Consider the following 10,963-nt stretch of genomic DNA (forward strand, 5'->3'; position numbering starts at 1 on the left):
ATGTGTGTGTGAATTTTTAATAAAAATGTGGGTGGGGAAGTAAAGCATTAATGCAAGTCAAAATGTTTCAGTGGTTCAACTTTATAATAATTATAAGCAAACTTACTAAATTTTTCTGGACACACACGCAAAAAGAAACAAGGTGACCAAGAAATTGAGTCAAGGAGGGAATCTTGCTTCTGAGTCTCTTGCTGCCCTTAGCCCCAAACACACAATACTTCTGAATATCTTATTACATACTTTCTTTTCATATTTCAACTTTATTTAAAATGTGAGGTTTTATGTCCAGAAGGGAGGGCAGTTGCCCATGGAAGTCGAAGTGAGGCACAATACTATTGGGTTGAGGGCCAAGTGCACAGGATTGATTTGGGGAGATTCACATAGGAAATTTTCATTTCCTCCCCAGGTTAGCTATTCAGTGGATGGATTATTCAGTCTTTTTAGCAAGGTCACTGCTCCTTAGCAACATCAACAAAAGTGCCAAAGTTGGGGACACAGAAAATACTGTCATTGTCTTTTGTTTCTCTTTTTCGCCTGGATGGGGAAAGGAATGGAAACTAATAGCAGAAAATGAAACATTTATGATGTTATCCCTTGCCATGGAAAATCACGGGTTTGTGTAGAGACCTCTTTCTTTTCTTATTTTTATTTTATATATTTTTTGAGGGTCTCACTGTCACCAGGCTGGAGTGTAGTGGTGTGATCATAGCTCAGTAACCTCCAACTCTTGCGCTCAAACGATCCTTCTGTCTCAGGTTCCCAAATAGCTGGGACTACAGACGTGTGCCACCATGTCTAGCTAATTTTTTAAGTTTTTCTAGAGACAGGGTCCCACTATGTCGCTAAGTCTCAAACTCCTGGGCTCAAGCAACGCTCCTGCCTCAGCCTCCCAAAGTGTTGCGATTACAAGTATGAACCACTACACCCAGCACAGACCTGTTTCTTAGCCTGGGAATGGGATGCGATAAGGAGGCCTGAGTTTAAGTCCCATCTTGAGCTGCACTAACAAATTCTATGACCTGCTAGAGTAGTTTCTCACCTCTGGACCTGTGTTCTCATCTGTAAAGGAGCCTGGAGCCAATGATGTCTGAAGAGAAGCCTTTTCAGGTCTGATTCTGTGACCTGCAAACTGTAAAGACCCCAACAGGCTCCAGAAAAACATAGCAGTTAGAAACAAGGGAATGTAGGTGTTAGATGGAAAACCGAGGAGCTAGGGCTCACAATGAAATGTTTTTCTACATTCACAAAGAAAAACAAACAAAACAGGACGGAAGCTATGGGACAGGTAGGTGTAGGAAGATACCTGCAGTCTGGATGAGAGGAATGGGCAACAGAGCTGGATTGCCTCAAGGACCCAAGCCTATGACCTTGGTAGTGTTTTCTCTTACAGCACTTCCCAGTGCACCGCTGACATGTTATATTCCAAATTGCTCCTGTTCATACAGTCATGAGCCGTCAGAGGAGTTTCCACCATAACGCCTAATGTGTGACACATTAATAGGGTGGCTGAAGATTCCGCTAAACTTCTAGCGTTCCCTGTGTCAGATTAGACTGCACCTGGCTGGGAGAAAGCAGTGGATGCAGCTCTCTCCTAGCACACTCAGCTTTGCTTACTGGGGGTATGAGAAATACAGATGGAAGTTTTGGAAGAGCAGTGCAAGATGGAAAGGGCATACTGAATAATCTTGGTTGATTTGCAGATGGTGGGGTTTGTGGTAGTGCTGAATCAGCTCAACCCAACGCGAGGGAAAGCCAGGGGGTTGGGAAAATCTCAGTGCTGAAGTCCTGGGAAAGGAGTACACACCAAAGGCATCAGGGCAGGGAATCTCTCCAGAGAGCCACTCAAGAAATATTAGTTTCTTCCCTATTTTACAAGGTTTGGTAGCACTGATAGTTATGTAAAGTCAGGTTCCAAGGAGACACCCATTATTTGTGTGCATAAGAAAGTAGCTCAGCCAGACCCAGCCCTGAGGCAGTGGGGAAACTAACAGCTTACCCAAGCCTTGGGGCAGCTCAATATGGGAATAATCAAGACCAAAATGTTGTTCTATAAAGCTGAGATTGGGCGGAGTGAGCCAGGGTACTTCTCAGAGAGAAAGAGCTTAGGGAACAGGATTATCATTAGCATTCTGCCCACAGAGTTGGCACTTACCCAGTAACATCAGGATTCCTAGAAAAGGCCCAAGCACAGACCCTCTAGCAGGTGTCTCAGTCATGGACCCAACCTAGTGGCAACAGTAGGGGGTTTATCTGTTCAAGGCCAGTGGGGGAAGAGGAAGGGAGGTGGCACACCAACAGGTGTGGAGCGCTGGCTAGGGCCAGGAGACAATTCCAATGTATGGAAAGGCTAGAGTGTAAGTAGGCAGGTGAGGGGGGTCCCGTGCTGATGGGACACTGATACAGGAGACAGCAGCAAACTCCTTTAAGTCACAGATGAAGCTTGGGGGCCCCCCGTCTTCTCCAAGGCAGTCCAGAAGATTGGCAGGATGGGAAGGCAGAGCACAATCAGAAACTATGGTCTTTTCATAGTAAGAGATTATAGCAAGGTTTTTAATTTTGTTTTAAAAGAGGAAAAAAATATAACATCATGGTTACACAGAGGCTCTGGAGATTCCCTGGGTTCACAATCCTACTTCTGCCATTTACTAGCTGTGTGATCTTGAACAAATCACTGAGCTTCTCTGATCCTGTTTCCTCATCTCTAAAATACAGATAATGATAATGTTCTACTCATAGGGTTGTTTTGGGCATGCATGCAAACAAAACAGATTTTATGATCGAGTCATAGTTCTGGAAAGAAAAAAAAAACAGATTTTAGCACACAAGTATTAAGTAAATGTGAGCCCTCACTATTGTTAATACAACATGGCAGTGACACACATACATTAGACAAGAGATTATTACAAACTGAGCCTCCACCCAGTCTCCCTATTATCCTCCCGTGGGCTCCTAATTGATGACTAAACAGTGCATTGCTGGGTGGCTTCCAGTAGTTTCTTTCTTCACTTTGCTGCAACTTTGAACTGAAGGTGATCCATGTGGTACATGACATTCTTCCTGTTTTCTTCACAAGGATGATGTTTAAATGGGCATTTGTTTGAGGAATGACTTGGAGGGTTCCTCTCTTTCAGTCATCATTTCTCAAAGACTAAGGTTGTGGACAGGAGGGGCATGGTAACGAGCCCCATATTCTATTCTTTTTTTTTTTTTTTTGGTACGGAGTCTCACTGTCACCCAGGCTGGAGTGCAGTGGCGCAATCTCAGCTCACTGCAACCTCCATCTCCCCGTTAAAGTGATTCTCCTGCCTCAGCCTCCTGAGTAGCTGGGACTACAGGCATGAGTCACCATGCACGGCTAAGTTTTGTATTTTTAGTAGAGACAGGGTTTCACTATGTTGGCCAGGCTGGTCTTGAACTTCTGACCTCAAATGATCCACCTGCCTCAGCCTCCCAAAGAGCTGGGATTACAGGCGTGATCCATCGCACCCGCCCCCACACTCTATTCTGAATGCATGTATGGGCACATGTGCATGCCCGTCCCCCTTCACTCAGTGATAAGGAAGAAGGGGAACCAGAAATTTCTCTTTGAAAAATTAGTAACAGAAATGGGTGTGGAGAGTTGGTTACCTGGGAGATCCTTGTTCATTTGTAACATCAGAAACTGCTTCTTTTCCTCCTTCTCTCTTCTAGAAGACTGTCAAGGAGCCCGAGTGAGGAAAGTAGACCAACCACAGTCTTGGAGAAAAGAAAATAGGGTTTCCATCCCTTCTGGAGGGAGAAGGAATAACAGAGATGAACAAGAATGAAGAAGGAAACAAATGGAAATAGACAAAATGAAGGTAAATGCCCTGTATGTTAAAAGAAAAAAAGTGATGAGAAGGGAGAGACACAAGGAAAGAAAGAGAGAAGCAAAGAGGTTAGGAATAGGGTAAGAGAAAAGGAAAAGCAGCAACCAGCAGAGGAATCACTCCCCTGTTAAGGTTAACCAGGAGGAGAGACATAAGGCATGAAGCTGGGTATGAGAGTCCAGCTTTCCCACTGTACTTGCTCTGGTTATGGAGCAGACTGCCATCTTCTGGTGCCATTTACTATTCAAGTTGCTTAGGTGTTTTATTTGTTTGTTTTGTTTTTTTACAACCAAGTGGATTGATTGAAATGTTTTGATTCTTCATTTGAAATGTTTCTATTCCACATACCCATTATCTTTTATCCCCACAAAAGCCCCTAACATTGTTTCCTTTAATCTTTTGGGTTCTCAAGCATCATTTTCACCAAAAGAGATGTACCTATCCACAGTTGTCTCAGAGCATGGAGGCTGAAAGTCTGTGAGGGCAAGAGCAAAATGGAGCAGATGATGGGCTGATGGTTGGTTATGGGATGCTTCGTGGGCTCTGGAACATCTGTGCCAAGAACTGGAGGACCCATCCTCGGCCCCAGCCAGACGCTTGGGGTACTATGTATTCTGAACCATAGCACTAGGTTGCAAAATGTGGCTTCTAATCTATACTCTGCCATGTACAGATCACAAAATATCATACAAGGAGCCTTAAAAGATCATCTAACCTAAATCCAGTTTTCCAAGGAAAAAACTGGGGCACAAAGAGGTGAAGTAACTTGCCCAAAGTTATATAGTCAGGGAATTCCTTTTCGGAGACAAAGGAAATCAGAATAGTCATTTTCCTGATTCACCGTCCCTCGACAAACAGTCCATAAAGTGCTTGGAGGTTATTAAAAGGCACTCCAGAAAGGTAAGGTTGGCATTTTGCTGGAAGCCCCTGAGTGTACAACCCCTGAGGCACCACAGTATTTGGCTATAAAAACAGGTCTGGAGTTGCTTTGGCCTCCATTTTAATCCCTAAAGCTGCCTGGAGGCTGGAGCTCTGATGGCTACCTGTCATCACTCCCCAGCCAGTCCGGACACTGCAGCCAGGAACTGTCAGAGGTGACAAGGGAATCCCGTCCTAATGCCAAGGACCAAGGAGCAGTGGCCAGGTTCCTGGGATTAAGCAAGGCAATTATGGCTGAGTTAAAGCTAGGATGGGTAGGACGGGGGATCTGAGGTGGAAAAGGTGGGTAAGAAGAGGGAATGCGCCAGCAATCTAAATGACTTCGACTGGGTGGGCTACTTCACATCATACCTCCTCCGTCTCCAAAAGGTTCTTAACCTTCTTCAACTGCCTAAGCCTGATGGACCTCCTCCCTTTCTCCCAGTGCCCACTCACTGAAGGGAAAGCCACCACATCCCCATTCTTTTCCTTTTTTTCTAATCCCTCCGGTGCCGTTTCGGGTCTCCTTCCTCCCACAGTCTGGGTCCCTTTCACTCACATCCAACCAGCTTTTAACACCCGGATCTCCCCGAGCTTCGTTGGTTCCGCCCACTCCCCCGGCCCCCCCCCCCCACGCCCCTGATTTCCCCACCCTTCTTGCCCTCCCCGGCTTGACTCCCTTGGACTGCTCCCCACCAATCCTGGTCTCTCCTATTCCTCCCCGCCACATCGGGTCCCCCAGCCCCCGGGTGCCTTTGGTGTTTTCAGCCGTCGGCCACAGGCGCCTCGTCTCAGATAAAGTGGATCCAGCCCTGGGGCTCCGGGGCTCCGCCACTGCCCGGGTGCTCGGGCCCACGTAGAGCATAGTCACGGCCGCCGTTGTTGTCCCAGAACTCGTGACCTGTCACACGGTAGCGCAAAGCGAAGAGCAGGGCGCCCCCAATCGGCGGCGCGGGCAGGCGGAAGGCGAAGCGGTCGGCGCGCGGCGGAGGCGGTGCCGGGCCGGCGTAGGCGGCGGGCGCCTCGCGTTGGCTCCGCCAGCCGTCGGCACTCCAGCGCACGCTCACGCGCTTCTCGTAGGCCAGGTCCAGCACGCGCGCGCTCCCGGCCACGCCCATCGGGCCCGCCTCCGCGCGTTCCAGGCAGATGCGCTGCGCCTGCAAGCGGGCGGCGAAGCCGGGCTCGCTGGCCGGCTCCAGGGCGGCGCGCGCCTCCTGGAGGAAAGAAGAAGCGGGAGGAGGGAGTCCAGGGCGGAGAGAGGGGAGAGAGAGGGGGCGGTGTCAGAGCGGGGCACTGGGCCAATCAGAGGCCGACTCCGGCGTCCACGCCCGCAGAGTGCGGCCTCGCTGCCAGGGTGGCCTAGAGCCACTCGCAAATGGTGTACCCCAAAAGGGATGGGCAGGCGCAAGCCCAGGGATGGGATGGAGATGGGTGCTCTTTGGCAAATCCACTCCCACACGCCTGCTGCGGCCGACTGAGGGAGGTCCCCAGGAGGGGAGGTGCCCCCGCCGCCTACCTGGAGGCCGCGGGCGCGGGGCTGGCAGGGCGCGAAGTGGCGGAGGGCGTCCCTCTGCAGTTGGATCTGCACGTGGCGGGGCACCCGGGGCAGCTCACCGGGACGGAAGCGGCGCACGGCAGCCAGCTCCAACCCCAGTGCGTCGGCGAAACGCACTCTCTTGCGGGTGTCTGGGCTACGGCTGCGGGGCGCCCGAGCCCCGCCGCCTCCGGCTGGTGCTGAGCGGGCCCGGCGGCCCCGACTAGGTGCGTGAGCGCGGGATCGTGCCCCGAACCGCGTCCCGCCCTCGCCTGGCTCCTCCTCTGGCTCCTCCTCGAGGCTGGGCCGCTGGCTACGGTAGTAGGCGCGCTCCGTTAGCGCGGCAATAAAGCTCAGGTTGCGGGGAATGTCGGTGCCCGGGGGCCGCTCACGGGACATGGCAGCCCCCTCCCCGGCGGGGCCAGCCCGCAGCGCCACCGCGCTCCCCTCTCTTCCTCTCTCCTGCCTGCACCGCGTCGGCGCAGAAGTCACTGGGTCCGCTTCTGCAGCCCCTCGCCACTGCGTACTCTCCTTGCAGTCACCTCCAGGATCCTCCACCTCCCGTTGCTTTGCCTCTCCTCTGTGACCACCTTTCCCTCCCTCTGGCCGTCAGCTTCCAGGGTCTTAGACTATCACATCCTGCCTCCTGCTAGCGGTCTGCTCTGAGCGTGCGCTCAACGGCACTCACCCTCCGGTTCCAAGGCCCTCACGGCCCGGTCCCCCCGCCCACAGCCCTCTCACAGGTGGCTCCGTTTGTCTTCGCTGCTGCACCGGGGGCGGGGACTCCACCTTTTCGGTCCCGAGTGAGGCCACTCAACCTTTTTAAAAAAACACTCACGGGCCGGACGCGGTGTCTCACCCCTCTAATCCCAGCACTTTGGGAGGCCGAGGTGGGAGGATTGCTTGAAGCCAGGAGTTCAAGACTCAGCCTGGGCTACATAGTGAGACCCCTAATCTCTACAATAATAATAATAATAAAATGTAAAAAGTCCTCAACCTTTCCGGCATAGCATAGGAAAGGTTAACGCTGGGAAGAATAAAATAACCTTTCATTTTCTTGCAGGGGAAGGTTCAAAACGTCCAGCATGTGACTTTATCTTTGGGGTTCACTGTTTTCTGAAACCTAGGCTCCTGGTTTGGCAGAGGGTGATGGTGGGTGCAAAGAAGAAAAGGTCATGAAAGCTAGGTAGAGTCTTTCAAATAGAAGGTGAGAATGTGGCACCCGAACTGAGAACTGCGGGAAGACCTAGCTTCTAGTGACCTTGAGCAAACACGGCATAACTTCTCTGGTAACTTCTCTGGACTCAGTGTTCGTGTGTGTGTATATGTGTGTGTGTGTGTGTGTGTGTGTGATGGAGTCTCACTCTGTCGCCCAGGCTGGAGTGCAGTGTCGTGATCTTGGCTCACTGCAACCTCTGCCTCCTGGGTTCAAGTGATTCTCCTACCTCAGCCTCCTGAGTAACTGGGATTACAGGTGTCTGCCACCATGCCTGCCTAATTTTTGTATTTTTAGTAGACACGGGTTTTCGGCATGTTGGCCAGGCTTGTCTCGAACTCCTGATGTCAGGTGATCTGCCCGCCTTGGCCTCCCAAATTGCTGGGATTACAGGCATGAGCCACCGCACCATACTCTGAACTCAGTGTTCTCGTCTATGAAAAAGTGGTGGAGTTCTGATTTCTAACCCAAGTGTAAGCCCTTTGAGGGCAGGGGCTTTGTCTGATTCATGGTGTTTTAGTATATGGTAGGCATTCAAATTATTGAATGAACAAGCACTCAACATCTCTCTTGGAGTTGGGACTGTGGAATTCCCAACTACTGGGAGCTTCCAAGAAGGACAGACCTGGCTTTTTCCTCTTTTTCTTTCTTTCTTTTTCTTTCTTTTTTTTTTTTTACATTAGTGGAAAAAAAAAAGTGAAGTGTTTTTAGTTTTTTTTTTTTCTAACTTTCCTACTGATCTTATATAGCACTTAATGTGCTAAGTACTGTTGTAAGGGTTTTGCAAATACTAACCCATGTAATACAACTATCAGATGAATAGAGACTATTATGCCTAGTTTAAAGATGAGAAAATTGAGGTAGGGGAGAGGACTCTTGCCCAGGGTTACATAGTTAATAATTGGGGAGGTGGGATCAGGACCTAAACAGTTTAGCTCTAGAGTCCACGCTCTTATCCACTTGGTTATATAAGATTAAAACATTTAACAATAATAGGTAACATTCTCAGAGTGTTAAAAGAGGGAATCTTAGGGTAGAAATGAAGTCTCTAAATTTAAAGCAGCAGGATAGTTTAACTGTAAAACCACAAGTGACTAAGTTGAAAATAAACCATAAGACACATGTTATCTTATTATTATACAACTCATTCCTGTTTACATGTATTCACACTAGTATTGACTGCAGCAATACTACTTAGCTAGGACTCATTTTTAAAGCAATATTGACTTTTTTATTTTATACATATATAGAATGCATGGATGTATTCTCTTCATATCATTATATATGATACAAAATATACAATGTATATATTGTATATATACACAATATAATATGTATATTATATATATGAATTAATGTATAATAAATCATACGTTACTTTGTATTACAAGCAAGCTGACCCAGGAGTTTGAGATCAGCCTGGGCAACATAATGAGATCCCCATCTCTATAAAAAATGAATTTAGCTAAGCATAGTGCAGCACACCTCTAGTCCCAGCTACTGGGGACACTGAGGTAGGAAGATTGCCTGAGCCTAGATGGTGGAAGCTGAAGTCAACACTGATTGTACCACTGCACTCCAGTTTAGGCCGTGGAGTGAGACCCCTGTCTCACAAACAAACAAACAAACCAGGAGTGCAAATGAAGACTTGGAGTAGGTTATTCTCTAAAGGGGGCAAGCTTGCTGGTGGCAGCCAGAATGATCAGGCTAAGAACAAAAAAGAAATAAGATTGGCTGAAAGGATACAGCCATAAAGGAGTGTAATAGGCTGTGTGTTTAGAATAGAGGAGAGAATTGAGTGTGGACATGTAAATGGTGTGGATTCAGACTATGAAAACAGTATTGACTATGCGAAGGCAAGAAGTGATCTTGAAGCAATAGTGTCAAAGTTACAGCATGAGATGGGAGTCCTAGCTTCTTGCATATCAGTATATGTCTTTGGGCAAATCACTTAACCTCTCCAAACCTCAATTTCCTCATTCATAGAATGAGGATAAAACAGCATAAGGATTAGTGACAGGATAAAATATACATGTAAAAAAAGCACAGCATCTAATAACTCCTCAAAATATGTTTTTACTTTTTTTTTTTTTTTGAGATAGAGTCTCGTTCTATCACCCAGTCTGGAGTGCAGTGGCATGATCTCAGCCTCCTGGTTTCAAGCGATTCTCATGCCTCAGCCTCCTGAGCAGCTGGGATTACAGGCTGGCTAATTTTTGTATTTTTAGTAGAGATGCGGTTTTGCCATGTTGGTCAGGCTGGTCTCAAACTCCTGGCCTCAAGTGATCCACCCGCCTTGGCCTCCGAAAGTGTTGGGATTACAGGTGTGAGCCACCAAACCCAGCTAGTTGTTACTATTATTGCTGCAGAAAAGACCTTACTTCTCAAGTGACCATAAGGGCAGATGGTAATACAGAGGCTTGGTTTGGAGGTAGAAGCAAAGGGTACTAGCAGAAGAGGAGAACTGGGTCGCCTCTTTCTGGCCTTTGGTTGGGTTGCTTTTTAAATGGAGCTGAAGAAAGTGCCAGATCCAAGAGCCCAGGGGGCTGGCTGTGAGTGCTCTCATGTGGATCAGCTGTGGTCAGATTGCTTCACACCTGTGACCCGCCCTGTATAAATATACTGCCATGTATAAATAATGGCCCCATGTATATGTAATCTGGAAGGATAAACATCAAGCTTAACAATGGCAACCTGCAGGGAGGGAAGTGGAATTGGGTGTGTATGTGTGTGTGTGTTTGAGAACCTGTATTTTATTACTCCATACCTCTTTATTGTTTGATTTTTTTCACAATGAGAATTAGTTCCTGTGTTGGGTAAAAAAAAAAGAAAAGAAAGAAAGAAAAAAAACCACTAAAATCAATCTGATTACAAAAGAAGATGAATTAAAGAAAAGTACCGGAAGAAACTGCTTGTGATCCAAGTCCTGGCTCCTTGATGCCTGGCTGAAGCCCAGCCCACAAAGACAACACTGGGTTAAAGGTCCTGGAGAAAAGATGGGAAAGGTTTGGTGTCTGTGTAGTGTCTGCTAGTCCCAAAAGGGTAAGGCACCTAGTAGACGGTTCCCAGCTTAATGGGAACTGCTCCTGTTTTCCAGGCACACAATTCAGGGCTGGAAAAGTTCAACAAGTGCATGGAACATCGGAAACCTCCTGGAAATGCTAAATTTGCCCCAAGATGTCCTGAAGTCCGGCATATTTCTCTGGGCAGCCTCGAGGCTCAGGAGCCCAGCCCAGCCCAGCCCACCGTGCCCTCTCAGGCAGCCCTTCACTGCCTTCAGCAGCCCTCCCTCTTCCTGAGTAGTGGCCCTTCGCAGGCCTGCGTCCCAGCCCCGCCCCTCTCTCTGGACGCATCTTTGGGCCCCATCATCACCCGGCGCCGGGCCCTCCCTCTGCCCCCCCTTTCTCCTCCCTCCTTCCTTCCCTCCCTTCCTCCCTCTCTCCCTCC

The 10,963-nt window shown here is 48.6% G+C and overlaps 1 protein-coding gene across 12 annotated transcripts; it reads right to left on the bottom strand.

Annotated features, from left to right (window-relative positions):
* Positions 1-2,520: 2,520 nt before the first annotated feature.
* On the bottom strand, positions 2,521-7,078 carry PPP1R3E (protein phosphatase 1 regulatory subunit 3E). Of its 12 annotated transcripts, none has more exons than XR_013396115.1 (5): positions 6,283-7,070; positions 5,520-5,980; positions 4,892-4,996; positions 3,628-3,735; positions 2,521-2,790 (listed from the first exon to the last, which is right to left on the bottom strand). XR_013396115.1 is itself a non-coding variant. In XM_077940720.1 (2 exons), the coding sequence occupies exons 1-2, from the start codon at positions 6,697-6,699 to the stop codon at positions 5,558-5,560; spliced, it is 840 nt and encodes a 279-aa protein (XP_077796846.1). In that variant the 5' UTR covers positions 6,700-7,070; the 3' UTR covers positions 3,361-5,557. The 12 variants fall into 12 exon arrangements, 1 of the variants encoding a protein (XP_077796846.1); XR_013396112.1 differs by having other exon boundaries at positions 3,628-3,765; XR_013396108.1 differs by having other exon boundaries at positions 3,628-3,768.
* Positions 7,079-10,963: the final 3,885 nt, after the last annotated feature.

The sequence above is a fragment of the Macaca mulatta genome, chromosome 7 (assembly GCF_049350105.2).
Source record: "Macaca mulatta isolate MMU2019108-1 chromosome 7, T2T-MMU8v2.0, whole genome shotgun sequence".
NCBI lineage: Eukaryota > Metazoa > Chordata > Mammalia > Primates > Cercopithecidae > Macaca > Macaca mulatta.